This window comes from Nerophis ophidion, linkage group LG03 (genome assembly GCF_033978795.1).
Source record: "Nerophis ophidion isolate RoL-2023_Sa linkage group LG03, RoL_Noph_v1.0, whole genome shotgun sequence".
NCBI lineage: Eukaryota > Metazoa > Chordata > Actinopteri > Syngnathiformes > Syngnathidae > Nerophis > Nerophis ophidion.
Genome location: NC_084613.1, coordinates 5,047,046 through 5,067,499, shown reverse-complemented (window position 1 = coordinate 5,067,499; position 20,454 = coordinate 5,047,046). Strand labels below are relative to the sequence as shown.

Sequence of the window (20,454 nt, the reverse complement as noted above, 5' to 3'; positions counted from 1 at the left end):
TTGGTTGCTAAAGCCAACTGCAATCCACCGCTTTCCACCAACATCTTTCTTCTTTGATGTCTCCATTATCAATTGAACAAAAATTGCAAAAGATTCAGCAACACAGATGTCCAAAATACTGTGTAATTATGCGATGAAAAGGGACGACTTTTACTTAAAATGATGACAGAGGTCTGTAATTTTCATCAAGCCGAGGAGCCAAGATCAGAGCTGCCTTTTTGAGCTGCAGGAGGAAGTCGCATAATCCACTGAAGTCTCCAGTAAGAGCGGACTTAATATCACAATTGGTTGACATGCGGTAGAAAACATGTTCGCTTGACCGCTCCGTGTTAAAGCTTCACAACAAACAAAGAAACGCCGGCTGTGTTTTGGTTGCTAAAGGCAGCTGCAATCCACTGCGTTCCACCAACATCTTTCTTCTTTGACGTCTCCATTATCAGTTGAACAAATTGCAAAAGATTCAGCAACACAGATGTCCAAAATACTGTATAATTATGCGATGAAAAGGGACGACTTTTACTTAAAATGATGACAGAGGTCTGTAATTTTCATCAAGCCGAGGAGCCAAGATCAGAGCTGCCTTTTTGAGCTGCAGGAGGAAGTCGCATAATCCACTGAAGTCTCCAGTAAGAGCGGACTTAATATCACAATTGGTTGACATGCGGTAGAGAAACATGTTCGTTTGACCGCTCTGTGTTAAAGCTTCAAAACAAACAAACACCGGCTGTGTTTTGGTTGCTAAAGGCAGCTGCAATCCACTGCCTTCCACCAACATCTTTCTTCTTTGACGTCTCCATTATCAATTGAACAAATTGCAAAAGATTCAGCAACACAGATTTCCAAAATACTGTGTAATTACGCGATGAAAAGGGACGACTTTTACTTAAAATGATGACAGAGGTCTGTAATTTTCATCAAGCCGAGGAGCCAAGATCACAGCTGCCTTTTTGAGCTGCAGGAGGAAGTCGCATAATCCACTGAAGTCTCCAGTAAGAGCGGACTTAATATCACAATTGGTTGACATACGGTAGAGAAACATGTTCGTTTGACCGCTCCGTGTTAAAGCTTCAAAACAAACAAACGCCGGCTGTGTTTTGGTTGCTAAAGGCAGCTGCAATCCACCGCTTTCCACCAACATCTTTCTTCTTTGACGTCTCCATTATCAATTGGACAAATTGCAAAAGATTCAGCAACACAGATGTCCAAAATACTGCGTAATTATTCGATGAAAAGGGACGACTTTTACTTAAAATGATGACAGAGGTCTGTAATATTCATCAAGCAGAGGAGCCAAGATCACAGCTGCCTTTTTGAGCTACAGGAGGAAGTCGCATAATCCACTGAAGTCTCCAGTAAGAGCGGACTTAATATCACAATTGGTTGAGATGCGGTAGAGAAACATGTTCGCTTGACCGCTCCGTGTTAAAGCTTCACAACAAACAAAGAAACGCCGGCTGTGTTTTGGTTGCTAAAGGCAGCTGCAATCCACCGCTTTCCACCAACATCTTTCTTCTTTGACGTCTCCATTATTAATTGAACAAATTGCAAAAGATTCAGCAACACAGATGTCCAAAATACTGTATAATTATGCGATGAAAAGGGACGACTTTTACTTAAAATGATGACAGAGGTCTGTAATTTTCATCAAGCAGAGGAGCCAAGATCACAGCTGCCTTTTTGAGCTGCAGGAGGAAGTCGCGTATTCCACTGAAGTCTCCAGTAAGAGCGGACTTAATATCACAATTGGTTGACATGCGGTAGAGAAACATGTTCGCTTGACCGCTCCATGTTAAAGCTTCACAACCAACAAAGAAACGCCGGCTGTGTTTTGGTTGCTAAAGGCAGCTGCAATCCACCGCTTTCCACCAACATCTTTCTTCTTTGACGTCTCCATTATTAATTGGACAAATTGCAAAAGATTCAGCAACACAGAAGTCCAAAATATTGTGTAATTATGCGATGAAAAGGGACGACTTTTACTTAAAATGATGACAGAGGTCTGTAATTTTCCTCAAGCCGAGGAGCCAAGATCAGAGCTGCCTTTTTGAGCTGCAGGAGGAAGTCGCATAATCCACTGAAGTCTCCAGTAAGAGCGGACTTAATATCACAATTGGTTGACATGCGGTAGAGAAACATGTTCGTTTGACCGCTCCGTGTTAAAGCTTCAAAACAAACAAACACCGGCTGTGTTTTGGTTGCTAAAGGCAGCTGCAATCCACTGCCTTCCACCAACATCTTTCTTCTTTGACGTCTCCATTATCAATTGAACAAATTGCAAAAGATTCAGCAACACAGATGTCCAAAATACTGTATAATTATGCGATGAAAAGGGACGACTTTTACTTAAAATGATGACAGAGGTCTGTAATTTTCATCAAGCCGAGGAGCCAAGATCACAGCTGCCTTTTTGAGCTGCAGGAGGAAGTCGCATAATCCACTGAAGTCTCCAGTAAGAGCTGACTTAATATCACAATTGGTTGACATGTGGTAGAAAAACATTTTCGCGTGACCGCTCCGTGTTAAAGCTTCACAACAAACAAAGAAACACCGGCTGTGTTTTGGTCGCTAAAGGCAGCTGCAATCCACCGCGTTCCACCAACATCTTTCTTCTTTGACGTCTCCATTATCAGTTGAACAAATTGCAAAAGATTCAGCAACACAAATGTCCAAAATACTGTGTAATTATGCGATGAAAAGGGACGACTTTTACTTAAAATGATGACAGAGGTCTGTAATTTTCATCAAGCCGAGGAGCCAAGATCACAGCTGCCTTTTTGAGCTGCAGGAGGAAGTCGCATAATCCACTGAAGTCTCCAGTAAGAGCGGACTTAATATCACAATTGGTTGACATGCGGTAGAGAAACATGTTCGCTTGACCGCTCTGTGTTAAAGATTCACAACAAACAAAGGCAGCTGCAATCCACCGCTTTCCACCAACATCTTTCTTCTTTGACGTCTCCATTATCAATTGAACAAAAATTGCAAAAGATTCAGCAACACAGATGTCCAAAATACTGTGTAATTATGCGATGAAAAGGGACGACTTTTAGCCGTAAGTGGTGCTGTGCTAATAACGTCACAAACACGCGTCATCATTCCGCTACGTTTTCAACAAGAAACTCCACGGGAAATTTAAAGTTGCAATTTAGTAAACTAAAAAGGCCGTATTGGCATGTGTTGCAATGTTAATATTTCATCATTGATATATAAACTATCAGACTGCGTGGTCGCTAGTAGTGGCTTTCAGTAGGCCTTTAAAGTTAAAGGTTTGTGTTACGGTCCAAGAGACAAACTGGACTGCATCACGAGGCAAACATTCCTGCACTTCCTGGAACTCCTTTCTCTTCCCTCCTCTGATAGGTCAACACCTTCCAGGCGAGGTTTCCAGGAAAGAAAAACAGCAATTCAGGCATTGCAGCGATTCTGGAGGGCTGGACGATATATTGATGTATACGATATTTGGCGGGTTTGTCTCTGTGCGATATAGAAAATGACTATATCGTAATATCCGAGTATACGTTTTCACGCAGTTGCCAGGCTCTCCTCGCTCTTTTCTGTCTCTCCTTCTCACGGACAAGCAGGCGCACATTCTTACATACAGTGGGGCAAAAAAAGTATTTAGTCAGCCAGCGATTGTGCAAGTTCTCCCACTTAAAATGATGACAGAGGTCTGTAATTTTCATCATAGGTACACTTCAACTGTGAGAGACAGAATGTGAAGAAAAATTCCAGGAATTCACATTGTAGAAATTTTAAAGAATTTATTTGTGGAAAATAAGTATTTGGTCAACCAGTCAAAGGGGGTTTTGGCTCAAAATCTCACGATACATGGCCCCATTCATTCTTTCCTTAACACGGATCAATCGTCCTGTCCCCTTAGCAGAAAAACAGCCCCAAAGCATGATGTTTCCACCCCCATGCTTCACAGTAGGTATGGTGTTCTTAGTATTCAACTCAGTATTCTTCTTCCTCCAAACACGACGAGTTGAGTTTATACCAAAAAGTTCTATTTTGGTTTCATCTGACCACATGACATTCTCCCAATCCTCTGCTGTATCATCCATGTATCCATTTTGGCATAAACTCAACTGGTGGTGTTTGGAGGAAGAAGAATACTGAGTTGCATCCCAAGAACACCATACCTACTGTGAAGCATGGGGTGGAAACATCATGCTTTGGGGCTGTTTTTCTGTTAAGGGGACAGGACGATTGATCCGTGTTAAGGAAAGAATGAATCGTGAGATTTTCAGCCAAAACCTCCTTCCATCAGTGAGAGCTTTGAATGGTTGACCAAATACTTATTTTCCACAAATAAATTCTTAAAAATTCCTACAATGTGAATTCCTGGATTTTTTCTCCACATTCTGTCTCTCACAGTTGAAGTGTACCTATGATGAAAATTACAGACCTCTGTCATCATTTGAAGTGGGAGAACTTGCACAATCGCTGGCTGACTAAATACTTTTTTAGCCCCACTGTATGTATATGTCTGTCTAGTCCAAAGTCAACAAATGTTATTACTACAGCATGCAGTGATGGAGACTCATGACTTATGTGGTTTTTCAGGGTAAAATGGCTACATGGAAGTGTACTGGCTACTGAATAAGCAAGTGCAACTATTCATGGTGGGCCATGACTAATCGGGATGAGATAGTCTCCTACAATTAATCAAGTGTCAGATAAGGAGGATTAACCGCAGAAGGTTGTTTCCATAAATCTCTTGTGATATAAACATCCATCCATCCATTTTCTACCACTTGTCCTGTTCGGGGTCGCCGGGGGTTGCTGGACCCTATCTTAGCTGCATTCGGGCAGAAGGCGGAGTACACCCTGGACAAGTCGCCACCTCATCGCAGGGCCAATACAGATAAACGGACCACATTCACACACTAGGGATCATTTAGTGTTGCCAATCAACCTATCCCCAGGTGCATGTCTTTGGAGGTGGGAGGGGCCTATCCCCAGGTGCGTGTCTTTGGAGGTGAGAGGGGCCTATCCCCAGGTGCATGTCTTTGGAGGTGGGAGGGGCCTATCCCCGGGTGCATGTCTTTGGAGGTGGGAGGGGCCTATCCCCAGGTGCGTGTCTTTGGAAGTGGGAGGGGCCTATCACTAGGTGCATGTTTTTGGAAGTGGGAGGGGCCTATCCCCAGGTGCATGTCATTGGAGGTGGGAGGGGCCTATCCCCAGGTGCATGTCTTTGGAGGTGGGAGGGGCCTATCCCCAGGAGCATGTCTTTGGAGGTGGGAGTGGCCTATCCCCAGGTGTGTGTCTTTGGAGGTGGGAGGGGCCTATCCCCAGGTGCATGTCTTTGGAGGTGGGAGGGGCCTATCACTAGGTGCATGTTTTTGGAAGTGGGAGGGGCCTATCCCCAGGTGCATGTCATTGGAGGTGGGAGGGGCCTATCCCCAGGTGCATGTCATTGGAGGTGGGAGGGGCCTATCCCCAGGTGCATGTCATTGGAGGTGGGAGGGGCCTATCCCCAGGTGCATGTCTTTGGAGGTGGGAGGAAGCCGGAGGGAACCCACGCATTCACGGGGAGAACATGCAAACTCCACACAGAAAGATCCCGAGCCCGGGATTGAACTCAGGACCTTCGTATTGTGAGGCACATGCACTAACCCCCTGTACCACCGTGCTGCCCCTGACATAAACATAAAAATTAAAATACAAAGCATAAATTAAATGAACTAAAGGAAATCTAACCAATGTGCACATCTAATTCATAAACTGCTCTTGGAGAAGAGCAAAAATCCAGGTTAGTAGTCAAATAATTCAAGATTATTACCAAGGGCCAAAGCTAAGCGGCTTACTGGCTTTGGAGATAAAAACTGAAATGCATTGTGTTAATTGCGAGCGGTTGCTGTGGTAACCAGGATGGCCACAGACTGAAGGTTCTGTTGTTTTTGTGTTCAAAAGACCCGCTTACGTGTTGGGATGCTTTTCCACTTTTAGTCCTAAAAATAGACGCCGGAAACCTATTTTTTTTTTTTGGTCTCAATCCAATCTTGTTGGAGAATGTTGAGTTTGCATAGTCTAAATCTAATATGCCCCAAACTCAGATGTCCACACTGAGTAATTGAATGAGGAGATTTAAGAGTGTGAACAGCAAAAAGAGCAGCACTTTACAGAAGTAGGATTACCACCATGGTTTCCTTAAAAGATCATCCACTGAAACAATTTAATATCACAAGAGTGTTAGTTGAAGTTCCTGCCTTCCAATGACAAACACATACTGTCAGAAATAACACAAAGCAGTGAGCTGCTTGGTGCTGTGTGTCGGACTTTTTCCTGACACGGCCTCATGGTACAAGGGACTTGGGTTCAAATCCCAGTGAGGCATGTTTTAAAGGGGAACATTATCAGCAGACCTATGTAAGCGTCAATATATACCTTGATGTTGCAGAAAAAAGAACATGTATTTTTTTAACCGATTTCCGAACTCTAAATGGGTGAATTTTGGCGAATTAAACGCCTTTCTGTTTATCGGTCTTGTAGCGATGACGTCAGAATGTGACGTCACCGAGGTAACACAGCCGCCATTTTCATTTTTACATTACAAACACCGGGTCTCAGCTCTGTTATTTTCCGTTTTTTTGACTATTTTTTGGAACCTTGGAGACATCATGCCTGGTCGGTGTGTTGTCGGAGGGTGTAACAACACTAACAGGGAGGGATTCAAGTTGCACCACTGGCAAGAAATCTGCCGCCAGACCCCTATTGAATGTACCAAAGTGTCTTCACATTTGACCGGCGATGCTAAGACAGACATGGCACAGAGATGTATGGATAACCTGCAGATGCATTTGCTACGATTAAGTCAACGAAATCACAAAGGTGAGTTTCGTTGATGTTGTTGACTTATGTGCTAATCAGACATATTTGGTCACGGCATGACTGCCAGCTAATCGATGCTAACATGCTACGCTAATCAATGCTAACATGCTATTTTTGCTAGCTGTATGTACATTTGAAACTAGATACCCACATTTAATGCGAAACAAACACTTACCAATCGACGGATTTAAGTTGCTCCAGTGTCACAAGATGCGAAAGTCCTGATCGTTTGGTCCGCACATTTTACCGGCGATACTAATAAGGCAGCCATGCTATGGGCCACTTCATTAGGTACACCCATGCCATGGCCGAATAGCGTCAATAGCTATTCGCTCAATAGCTTCAATGTCTTCTTCAATTTCGTTTTCGCTAACTGCCTCCATACTCCGACCATCTGTTTCAATACATGCGTAATCTGTTAAATCGCTTAAGTCTGAATCCGAGCTAATGTTGATTTAATCGTTGCAAATGCATCTGCAGGTTATCCATACATCTCTGTGCCGTGTCTGTGTTAGCATCGCCGGTAAAATGTGGAGACACTCTGGCACATTCAATGGGGGTCTGGCGGCAGATTTCTTGCCAGTGGTGCAACTTGAATCCCTCCCTGTTAGTGTTGTTACACCCTCCGACAACACACCGACGAGGCATGTCTCCAAAGTTAAAAAAAATAGTCGAAAAAACGTAAAATAACAGAGCTGAGTCCCGGTGTTTGTAATGTGTTGAAAATGAAAATGGCGACTTTGTTACCTCGGCGACGTCACGTTCTGACGTCATCGCTACGAGACCGATAAACAGAAAGGCGTTTAATTCGCCAAAATTCACCCATTTAGAGTTCGGAAATCGGTTAAAAAAATACATGTTTTTTTTTTCTGCACCATCAAGGTATATATTGACGCTTACATAGGTTTATTGATAATGTTCCCCTAAGGCAAAATATTGTAACATATATCATATATCGCGATATGGCCTAAAAATATCGCGATATTAAAAAAAGATTTTCAACACCTGATTGAGAAGACCTTATTCAAATTCTGTTCTTAAGAGTTATGATCTTCAAGGGGTTGAATAATTTTGTCAATGAGATATTAAGAAAAATGTCCTTTTTTGTTATTTTGTAAAATACAGTGTTACAATTTAAGTTGCATTCGTCTATTTGACACATCTTTAGTTGATATGACTATAAACAAAATACGGAATAAATGTCCAACTTGCTAAAACACCAAAATTGTGTGGGGGTTGAATACTTTTGATCACAACTGTATATATATATACTGAGCTGTTTGATGTTGTTAACATCATCATCATCTTCCGCTTATCCGAGGTCGGGTCGCGGGGGCAACAGCCTAAGCAGGGAAACCCAGACTTCCCTCTCCTCAGCCACTTCGTCTAGCTCTTCCCGGGGGATCCCGAGGCGTTCCCAGGCCAGCCGGGAGACATAGTCTTCCCAACGTGTCCTGGGTCTTCCCCGTGGCCTCCTACCGGTTGGACGTGCCCTAAACACCTCCCTAGGGAGGCGTTCGGGTGGCATCCTGACCAGATGCCCGAACCACCTCATCTGGCTCCTCTCGATGTGAAGGAGCAGCGGCTTTACTTTGAGTTCCTCCCGGATGGCAGAGCTTCTCACCCTATCTCTAAGGGAGAGACCCAAACTCATTTGGGCCGCTTGTACCCGTGATCTTATCCTTTCGGTCATGACCCAAAGCTCATGACCATAGGTGAGGATGGGAACGTAGATCGACCGGTAAATTGAGAGCTTTGCCTTCCGGCTCAGCTCCTTCTTCACCACAACGGATCGGCACAACGTCCGCATTACTGAAGACGCCGCACCGATCCGCCTGTCGATCTCACGATCCACTCTTCCCTCACTCGTGAACAAGACTCCTAGGTACTTGAACTCCTCCACTTGGGGCAGGGTCTCCTCCCCAACCCGGAGATGGCATTCCGTCCTGCTTTTATCACCTTTGGGGAGACTCTGTCCCCACAAGATGTATCCTTGTAAGGAGTGTGAGGATGCATGAAGGTCACCTCAGGCTTACAAAGTAACTGTGAGGTGAGTCAAGGATGCATGAAGGTCACCTCAGGCTTACAAAGTAACCTTGTGAGGTGAGTCAAGGATGCATGAAGGTCACCTCAGGCTTACAAAGTAACTGTGAGGTGTGTCAAGGATGCATGAAGGTCACCTCAGGCTTACAAAGTAACTGTGAGGTGAGTCAAGGATGCATGAAGGTCACCTCAGGCTTACAAAGTAACTGTGAGGTGAGTCAAGGATGCATGAAGGTCACCTCAGGCTTACAAAGTAACCTTGTGAGGTGAGTCAAGGATGCATGAAGGTCACCTCAGGCTTACAAAGTAACTGTGAGGTGTGTCAAGGATGCATGAAGGTCACCTCAGGCTCACAAAGTAACTGTGAGGTGAGTCAAGGATGCATGAAGGTCACCTCAGGCTTACAAAGTAACCTTGTGAGGTGAGTCAAGGATGCATGAAGGTCACTTCAGGCTTACAAAGTAACTGTGAGGTGAGTCAAGGATGCATGAAGGTCACCTCAGGCTTACAAAGTAACTGTGAGGTGTGAGTCAAGGATGCATGAAGGTCACCTCAGGATTACAAAGTAACTGTGAGGTGAGTCAAGGATGCATGAAGGTCACCTCAGGCTTACAAAGTAACTGTGAGGTGAGTCAAGGATGCATGAAGGTCACCTCAGGCTTACAAAGTAACTGTGAGGTGAGTCAAGGATGCATGAAGGTCACCTCAGGCTTACAAAGTAACCTTGTGAGGTGAGTCAAGGATGCATGAAGGTCACCTCAGGCTTACAAAGTAACTGTGAGGTGAGCCAAGGATGCATGAAGGTCACCTCAGGCTTACAAAGTAACCTTGTGAGGTGAGTCAAGGATGCATGAAGGTCACCTCAGGCTTACAAAGTAACCTTGTGAGGTGAGCCAAGGTTGCATGAAGGTCACCTCGGGCTTACAAAGTAACTGTGAGGTGAGTCAAGGATGCATGAAGGTCACCTCGGGCTTACAAAGTAACTGTGAGGTGAGTCAAGGATGCATGAAGGTCACCTCAGGCTTACAAAGTAACTGTGAGGTGAGCCAAGGATGCATGAAGGTCACCTCAGGCTTACAAAGTAACTGTGAGGTGAGTCAAGGATGCATGAAGGTCACCTCAGGCTTACAAAGTAACTGTGAGGTGAGTCAAGGATGCATGAAGGTCACCTCAGGCTTACAAAGTAACTGTGTGAGGTGAGTCAAGGATGCATGAAGGTCACCTCAGGATTACAAAGTAACTTTGAGGTGAGTCAAGGATGCATGAAGGTCACCTCAGGCTTACAAAGTAACTGTGAGGTGAGTCAAGGATGCATGAAGGTCACCTCAGGCTTACAAAGTAACCGTGGTGACAATGAAGATGGGAAAAGAACAACTGCAATTCAAAAGATGATCAAGACTATGGTCAGACTAAAGTCCAAGGTGGTGTGATTTGTTCTGTAGTCGCTGACATTGCAGATACATGTCCTTCATGGCACACTCACATTCTTTGAAAGACGGGATGTTACCAAGGAGATGGAGAGAGAAGAGAAGACTTTGTCGGACCTTTCTTCCCAAGAGCGGGAATCTTTCGATGCATTTTGTAGTGCTTGGTCAAACAACACAGGAATCATACTGTGACCCTCCATACTACCTTTGAAATACTTCTTCTACATGAAACTAGTTTCACTACACTTCAGCTGCCCACTAGAGAGAAACCGAAGCAACAATACATCAAATAAGCATTTGATTGTTAGAGGACTATTTTCCCACCTTTGGACAGAATGCCCTCATCATCTGGTGTTACTATTGTTCTATTTTTCGTGTACAATCCATATAAAACTAAAATTGAGCTACTGCTGCTAGTGGGTCCATGACCATGACTTCTGTTTTGTTTGATCAGCCGTTTTACTGCCGTGTTACAGACCCCGTTTGGAAACAATTAAAGGGGAACATTATCAGCAGACCTATGTAAGCGTCAATATATACCTTGATGGTGCAGAAAAAAGACCATCTATTTTTTTAACCGATTTCCAAACTCTAAATGGGTGAATTTTGGCGAATTAAACGCCTTTCTGTTTATCGCGCTGGAGGCGATGACGTCAGAATGTGACGTCGCCGAGGTAACACACCCGCCATTTTCATTTTCAACACATTACAAACACCGGGTCTCAGCTCTGTGATTTTCCGTTTTTTGGACTATTTTTTGGAACCTTGGAGACATCATGCCTCGTGGGTGTGTTGTCGGAGGGTGTAACAACACTAACAGGGAGGGATTCAAGTTGCACCACCGGCCCGAAGATGCGAAAAGTGGCAAGAAATCTGCCGCCAGACCCCCATTGAATGTGCCAGAGTGTCTCCACATTTGACCGGCGATGCTAAGACAGACATGGCACAGAGATGTATGGATAACCTGCAGATGCATTTGCAACGATAGTCAACGAAATCACAAAGGTGAGTTTTGTTGATTTTGACTGCCAGCTAATCGATGCTAACATGCTATGCTAATCAATGCTAACATGCTATTTACCGGCGGTGCTAAAGCAGACATGGCACAGAGATGTATGGATAACCTGCAGATGCATTTGCAACTATATTACGTTTCCTTCCACCCACATTTAATGCGAAACAAACACTTACCAATCGACGGATTTAAGTTGCTCCAGTGTCAAAAGATGCGAAAGTCCTGATCGTTTGGTCCGCACATTTTACCAGCGATGCTAACGCAGCTATTCGACCATGCTGTGACTATGAATTTGCTCAATAGCTTCAGTTTCTTCTTCAATACTTTCATACTCCAACCATCTGTTTCAATACATGCGTAATCTGTTGAATCGCTTAAGTGGCTGAAATCCGAGTTTGAATCCGAACTAATGTCGCTATATCTTGCTGTGGTATTCCCATTGTTTGTTTACATTGGCAGCACTGTGTGACGTCACAGGGAAATGGCCAGTGTCTTCGCAGAGAGCGAAAATAAGGCACTTTAAAGCTTTATTTAGGGATATTCCGAGACCGGTAACATTTTGAAAAAAAATTCAAAAAATACAACAAGCCACTGGGAACTGATTTTTATTGTTTTTAACCCTTTTGAAATTGTGATAATGTTCCCCTTTAAAAGCCTACTGAAAGCCACTACTAGCGACCACACAGTCTGATAGTTTATATATCAATGATGAAATATTAACATTGCAACACATGCCAATACGGCCTTTTTAGTTTACTAAATTGCAATTTTAAATTTCCCCCCAAGTGTCCTGTTGAAAACGTCGCAGAATGTTGACGCGTGCTTGTAACGTTATTGGTTGGAGCGGACATTTTATCCCAGCACCACACACGGCTAAAAGTCGTCTAATTTAATCCCATAATTACACAGTATTTTGGACATCTGTGTTGCTGAATCTTTTGCAATTTGTTCAATTAATAATGGAGACGTCAAAGAAGAAAGATGTTGGTGGAAAGCGGTGGATTGCAGCTGTCTTTAGCAACCAAAAAACAGTCGGTGTTTCTTTGTTTGTTGTGAAGCTTTGATACGGAACAGAGAGGTCAAGCGAACATGTTTCTCTACCACATGTCAACCGGCAGGTTTCGTTGAGAAAATTGCGGTAATAAGTCGGCTTTTACCGGAGACATGAGCGGAGCTTGCGTCCTCCTGCAGCTGTCAAAGTGGCAGCTGCGACTTTCTTGGGTCCTCCATGGCTTCCCTCAGAGACACTGCCGGTCACCCCTCCGACTTTCAGGTATGACTTTATAATCTCACTAAAACACTAGTAACACAATAAACAGATAAGGGATTTTCCAGAATTATCCTAGTTTTACTACTTAGGTATAAAATTCTACACGGTCTAGCTCCATCCTATCTTGCCGATTGTATTGTACCATATGTCCCGGCAAGAAATCTGCCTTCAAAGGACTCCGGCTTATTAGTGATTCCTAGAGCCCCAAAAAAAGTCTGCGGGCTATAGAGCGTTTTCCGTTCGGGCTCCAGTACTCTGGAATGCCCTCCCGGTAAAAGTTCGAGATGCCACCTCAGTAGAAGCATTTAAGTCTCACCTTAAAACTCATTTGTATACTCTAGCCTTTAAATAGACCTCCTTTTTAGACCAGTTGATCTGTCGTTTCTTTTCTTTTTCTCCTATGTCCCACTCTCCCTTGTGGAGGGGGTCCGGTCCGATCCGGTGGCCATGTACTGCTCGCCCGTGTATCGGCTGGGGACATCTCTGCGCTGCTGGTCCGCCTCCGCTTGGGATGGTTTCCTGCTGGCTCCGCTGTGAACGGGACTCTCGCTGCTGTGTTGGATCCGCTTTGGACTGGACTCTCGCGACTGTGTTGGATCCATTATGGATTGAAATTTCACAGTATCATGTTAGACCCGCTCGATATCCATTGCTTTCCTCCTCTCCAAGGTTCTCATAGTCATCATTGTCACCGACGTCCCACTGGGTGTGAGTTTTCCTTGCCCTTATGTGGGCCTACCGAAGATGTCGTAGTGGTTTGTGCAGCCCTTTGAGACAATAGTGATTTAGGGCTATATAAATAAACATTGATTGATTGATTGATAGTAAATGTGTCTAATAACATCTGAATCGCCTTTTTCTTTCTTTCTAGTGCTTCACTCTAACTTTCCTCATCCACGAATCTTTCATCCTCGCTCAAATTAATGGGGAAATGGTCGCTTTCTCGGTCCGAACCGCTCTCGCTGCTGGTGGCCATGATTGTAAACAATGTTCAGATGTGAGGAGCTCCACAACCCGTGACGTCACGCGCACATCGTCTGCTACTTCCGGTACAGGCAAGGCTTTTTTATTAGCGACCAAAAGTTGCGAACTTTATCGTCGATGTTCTCTACTAAATCCTTTCAGCAAAAATATGGCAATATCGCGAAATGATCAAGTATGACGCATAGAGCGGATCTGCTATCCCCGTTTAAATAAGAACATCTCATTTTAGTAGGCCTTTAAGTTATGTAAATAAACATTTAGACAATTTTTCTGCATAATCATCTCATTTTACAACATGTATATCTGCGGCTTATAGACCAGTGTGGCTACAATATGGAAGACTATTTCTTCCTTGTAAAGTTTAGTGGGTGTGGCTGATCTAACACTGCTGTGTTGTGAGGAAAATAGGCTATTTGATGTTTGACTACTCTGAGAAAGGCAGCATCCACAAATCACTTTGCATTGACCTTCTAAGGCAGGGGTCGGGAACCTTTTTGGCTGAGAGAGCCATGAAAGCCAAATATTTTCAAATGTGTTTCAGTGAGAGCCGTGTAATATTTTTCATCAATCAATCAATCAATGTTTATTTATATAGCCCCAAATCACAAATGTCTCAAAGGACTGCACAAATCATTACGACTACAACATCCTCGGAAGAACCCACAAAAGGGCAAGGAAAACTCACACCCAGTGGGCAGGGAGAATTCACATCCAGTGGGACGCCAGTGACAATGCTGACTATGAGAAACCTTGGAGAGGACCTCAGATGTGGGCAACCCCCGCTCTCTAGGGGACCGAAAGCAATGGATGTGGAGCGGGTCTAACATGATACTGTGAAAGTTCAATCCATAGTGGCTCCAACACAGCCGCGAGAGTTCAGTTCAAAGCGGATCCAAGACAGCAGCAAGAGTCCCATCCACAGGAAACCATCTCAAGCGGAGGCGGATCAGCAGCGTAGAGATGTCCCCAACCGATACAGGCGAGCGGTCCATCCTGGGTCCCGACGAGCGGTCCATCCTGGGTCTCGACTCTGGACAGCCAGTACTTCATCCATGGTCATCGGACCGGACCCCCTCCACAAGGGAGGGGGGAACATAAATGATAAATGGGTTGTACTTGTATAGCGCTTTTCTACCTTCAAGGTACTCAAAGCGCTTTGACACTACTTCCACATTTACCCATTCACACACACATTCACACACTGATGGAGGGAGCTGCCATGCAAGGCGCTAACCAGCACCCATCAGGAGCAAGGGTGAAGTGTCTTGCTCAGGACACAACGGACGTGACGAGGTTGGTACTCGGTGGGATTTGAACCAGGGCCCCTCGGGTTGCGCACGGCCACTCTCCCACTGTGCCACGCCGTCCCAAGGAGAAAGAAAAGAAGCGGCAGATCAACTGGTCTAAAAAGGAGGTCTATTTAAAGGCTAGAGTATACAGATGAGTTTTAAGGTGAGACTTAAATGCTTCTACTGAGGTAGCATCTCGAACTGTTACCGGGAGGGCATTCCAGAGTACTGGAGCCCGAACGGAAAACACTAAATACTGTCACAGTTTGTTGACGAACCCCAAGATGCAGAGGCGGTGGCGGGCATTGAATAAGAAAACATGATTTAATATAAATACTAAAACAAGAACAAACAAAAGGGTGCTGACAAAAGGTGCGCACGAGGCGGATAACAAACTAGGATATGAACAAAACAGAAGGACTAAACAAAAGTAGACAAAGCTACAACGAAGTATTAATGACGTTGACAGGTAGTGGTGACAAACAACCGGTAGGAGCGACTGTAATCCAGCACTGACTGGAAGACAAAGCAGGTGAAAATAGGAGTGGGCTGATTGACACCAGGTGTGGCCAGGTGCAAATCAGCCACAGCTGAGGGGAAACAGCGCTAAGGGAGAAAGACAGGAAACAGACAAAATAAGAGCGCTGACAGGAAACACTTAAACATGGCCACACTGTCAGGGACAAAGCTGACAATACAACTGTCAGGTTCAAACACTGTTGACATCTCTTAAACCAGGGGTGGGCATTACGTCGATCGCGATCGACTGGTCGATCTCGGAGGGTGTGTCAGTCGATCTCAAGCCAGGCATTAAAAAATAGACATAAAAATGAGCAATCATCAATCATACCAAGACTTCACTTTCGTCAGTTGTTTGACATTCTCGGCACCCGAGGATCTTGTGAGATGACGCTGGCTGCTGCGAGCTCATATTTAAGAAAAAAATCACTAACAGGGCGGACGCAGAGAAACACATTTTATTTCTAGAGACTCCGTACCTACTGTCAAAACTCTAAAGAGCGACTGCACAGTTCCTGTCTTCACCATAAAAGACCTGTTTCATCCTGCCTGTGCTAACAAAATAAGAGTCTCCGAAAGCTAGCAAGCTACGGAGTTTGATGCCAATGTATTTCTCCCCCGCCCTCAGCGACCGCTTTCTCACTTGCTTGCCCACCCGCACAGTCACTGACGTCACTCACCTGCTGCCAGACATTAAAGGGCCACACACATATGCTACTCTCATAACAAAGTGTTTAAAAACCAGTATGCAAGTTGGACGAATAAGATGCCAAAACCAACCACTTTCATGTGGTATTTTCTCCTCCATTTGAAAATGCGGACGTTATCAGCACCACTGTCTAATTCCAATCAATGCAAGTCATCAGAATCAGGTAATACACCAACTTATATTCTTGTCTTCATGAAAGAAAGGGATCTATGTGTGTTAAACATGCTTGTATTATCATTAAACACCATTAACTTGTTAACAAAAATGTCTCTTTCATAAATAAATAAATATAAATTATAAATAGGAATGAGGTAGATCTCCCCGGGATCTTCAGCTCTCACTGGATCGGTTCGCAGCCGAGTGTGAAGCGACCGGAATGAGAATCAGCACCTCCAAGTCCGAGTCCATGGTTCTCGCCCGGAAAAGTGTGGAATGCCATCTCCGGGTTGGGGAGGAGACCCTGCCCCAAGTGGAGGAGTTCAAGTACCTAGGAGTCTTGTTCACGAGTGAGGGAAGAGTGGATCGTGAGATCGACAGGCGGATCGGTGCGGCGTCTTCAGTAATGCGGACGTTGTATCGATCCGTTGTGGTGAAGAAGGAGCTGAGCCGGAAGGCAAAGCTCTCTATTTACCGGTCGATCTACGTTCCCATCCTCACCTATGGTCATGAGCTTTGGGTCATGACCGAAAGGATAAGATCACGGGTACAAGCGGCCCAAATGAGTTTCCAGGTCTCTCCCTTAGAGATAGGGTGAGAAGCTCTGCCATCCGGGAGGAACTCAAAGTAAAGCCGCTGCTCCTCCACATGGAGAGGAGCCAGATGAGGTGGTTCGGGCATCTGGTCAGGATGCCACCCGAACGCCTCCCTAGGGAGGTATTTAGGGCACTTCTAATCGGTAGGAGACCCAGGACACGTTGGGAAGACTATGTCTCCCGGCTGGCCTGGGAACGCCTCGGGATCCCCCGGGAAGAGCTAGACGAAGTGGCTGGAGATAGGGAAGTCTGGGCTTCCCTGCTTAGGCTGCTGCCCCCGCGACCCGACCTCGGATAAGCGGAAGATGATGGATGGATGGATGGATAGATCTCCTCGACTTGGTCAATTGAAAAGTAGCTCACCTGCAGAAAAAGTGTGAGCGCCCCTGTCTTAAACAGACAAGAAGCGAGGAATTTAACAGAGACAGGATTCAATTTAGCTCAATGAGGAGAAACCCGTAGACCTGTACCCGTGTACAGTGTCGTCCCTCGCTCTTGACAAGAGAATCCAACGCCTTCTCTTTCATTTCGACTTTACCTGATTACAACAACTAAATGCGTGCATCTCCTATTCTTTATAATAACATTATTATTCTGAAGCTAACCAATAATAAATAAAATACTTTTGACCATTAATGTGACTTCTGGAACAGGTGGATTAAAATGCATGAGAATGTTTTATATTTTGAAGGTTATTTTTAACACTGTGATTACCAGCGAAATTATTAATTATTTATCGTATTAAGCAACATCCGCTAAAATGGATCTGAGAGCCAGATGCAGTCATCAAAAGAGCCACATCTGGCTCGAGGGCCATAGGTTCCCTACCCCTGTTCTAAGGTGAAGTCAAGGCCTGGGAGGGTGTGGCATGAGGTGGGCTTACCTGTGCACACTTCTACTCCAACCTGCAGGAAAGTGTGTGTGTGTATGCTAAGTTGTGTAATATTTCTGCACGTAGACATTGTGGTGTATCAAAAGTGTGTGTGTATGCTAAGTTGTGTAATATTTCTGCATGTAGACATTGTGGTGTATCAAAAGTGTGTGTGTGTGTGCTAAGTTGTGTAATATTTCTGCAGGTAGACATTGTGGTGTATCAAAAGTGTGTGTGTATGCTAAGTTGTATAATATTTCTGCATGTAGACATTGTGGTGTATCAAAAGTGTGTGTGTGTATGCTAAGTTGTATCTTATTTCTGCATGTAGACATTGTGGTGTATTAAAAGTGTGTGTGTATGCTAAGTTGTATAATATTTCTGCATGTAGACATTGTGGTGTATCAAAAGTGTGTGTGTGTATGGTAAGTTGTATAATATTTCTGCATGTAGACATTGTGGTGTATCAAAAGTGTGTGTGTGTATGGTAAGTTGTATAATATTTCTGCATGTAGACATTGTGGTGTATCAAAAGTGTGTGTGTGTATGCTAAGTTGTATCGTATTTCTGCACGTAGACATTGTGGTGTATCAAAAGTGTGTGTGTGTGTGCTAAGTTGTATAATATTTCTGCACATAGACATTGTGGTGTATCAAAAGTGTGTGTGTATGCTAAATTGTATCGTATTTCTGCACGTAGACATTGTGGTGTATTAAAAGTGTGTGTGTATGCTAAGTTGTATAATATTTCTGCATGTAGACATTGTGGTGTATCAAAAGTGTGTGTGTGTATGCTAAGTTGTATCGTATTTCTGCACGTAGACATTGTGGTGTATCAAAAGTGTGTGTGTATGCTAAGTTGTATCGTATTTCTGCACGTAGACATTGTGGTGTATCAAAAGTGTGTGTGTGTGTGCTAAGTTGTATAATATTTCTGCACATAGACATTGTGGTGTATCAAAAGTGTGTGTGTGTATGCTAAGTTGTATCGTATTTCTGCACGTAGACATTGTGGTGTATCAAAACTGTGTGTGTATGCTAAGTTGTATAATATTTCTGCATGTAGACATTGTGGTGTATCAAAAGTGTGTGTGTGTATGCTAAGTTGTATAATATTTCTGCATGTAGACATTGTGGTGTATCAAAAGTGTGTGTGTATATGCTAAGTTGTGTAATATTTCTGCATGTAGACATTGTGGTGTATCAAAAGTGTGTGTGTGTATGCTAAGTTGTATATTATTTCTGCACGTAGACATTGTGGTGTATCAAAAGTGTGTGTGTGTATGCTAAGTTGTATCGTATTTCTGCACGTAGACATTGTGGTGTATCAAAACTGTGTGTGTATGCTAAGTTGTATAATATTTCTGCATGTAGACATTGTGGTGTATCAAAAGTGTGTGTGTGTATGCTAAGTTGTATAATATTTCTGCATGTAGACATTGTGGTGTATCAAAAGTGTGTGTGTATATGCTAAGTTGTATCGTATTTCTGCACGTAGACATTGTGGTGTATCAAAAGTGTGTGTGTGTATGCTAAGTTGTATAATATTTCTGCACGTAGACATTGTGGTGTATCAAAAGTGTGTGTGTGTATGCTAAGTTGTATCGTATTTCTGCACGTAGACATTGTGGTGTATCAAAAGTGTGTGTGTGTATGCTAAGTTGTATAATATTTCTGCACGTAGACATTGTGGTGTATCAAAAGTGTGTGTGTGTATGCTAAGTTGTATAGTATTTCTGCATGTAGACATAGTGGTGTATCAAAAGTGTGTGTGTGTATGCTAAGTTGTATAATATTTCTGCATGTAGACATTGTGGTGTATCCAGACTTGTACACAAGTTGTGTAGCCTTCAACACAATGAGCTGTTCGGTACTAATCAAATAACTTAAGCTAACAAATAATCAAATCGAATTCTAAAATTATTCAGGTCAGCTAGAGAACCTTTGTCAGAAAATAACATGGTAAATGGGTAAGGAAAGGTTCTAAAAAGATATGATATTAGTAAATAATTAAGACATTACCTTCCTGGAGTCTGCAGGCTTTAGTTTGGCGCCGTCATCCTCGTCCATCTTGAAGGACTTCTCCACATTCACTTCCTTGTTGGGCTGCAAGGAAGACAATCAGCTGGAGTTGGAATGTCTGCTGACAAGTGTTGCAATATTAATGTTGTCCCTCAGGGATGTTCAATATCAATGTTGTCCCTCAGGGATGTTCAATATCAATGTTGTCCCTCAGGGATGTTCAATATCAATGTTGTCCATCAGGGATGTTCAATATCAATGTTGTCCATCAGGGATGTTTAATATCAAAGTTGTCCCTCAGGGATGTTCAATATCAATGTTGTCCCTCAAGGATGTTCAATATCAATGTTGTCCCTCAGGGATGTTCAATATCAATGTTGTCCATCAGGGATGTTCAATATCAATGTTGTCCATCAGGGATGTTCAATATCAATGTTGTCCCTCGGGTATGTTCAATATCAATGTTGTCCCTCAGGGATGTTCAATATCAATGTTGTCCATCAGGGATGTTCAATATCAATGTTGTCCCTCAGGGATGTTCAATATCAATGTTGTCCATCAGGGATGTTCAATATCAATGTTGTCCCTCGGGTATGTTCAATATCAATGTTGTCCCTCAGGGATGTTCAATATCAAAGTTGTCCCTCGGGTATGTTCAATATCAATGTTGTCCCTCAGGGATGTTCAATATCAATGTTGTCCATCAGGGATGTTCAATAT

General features: G+C 43.7%; 1 protein-coding gene across 1 annotated transcript in view; it reads right to left on the bottom strand.

Annotated features, from left to right (window-relative positions):
- Positions 1-20,454, bottom strand: part of cd2ap (CD2-associated protein) — a 189,629-nt gene that overhangs the window by 14,220 nt on the left and 154,955 nt on the right. The window contains exon 16 of the mRNA XM_061894082.1: positions 19,735-19,818. Coding sequence (XP_061750066.1) covers positions 19,735-19,818 — 84 coding nt within the window. The remainder of the gene's footprint in view (positions 1-19,734; positions 19,819-20,454) is intronic.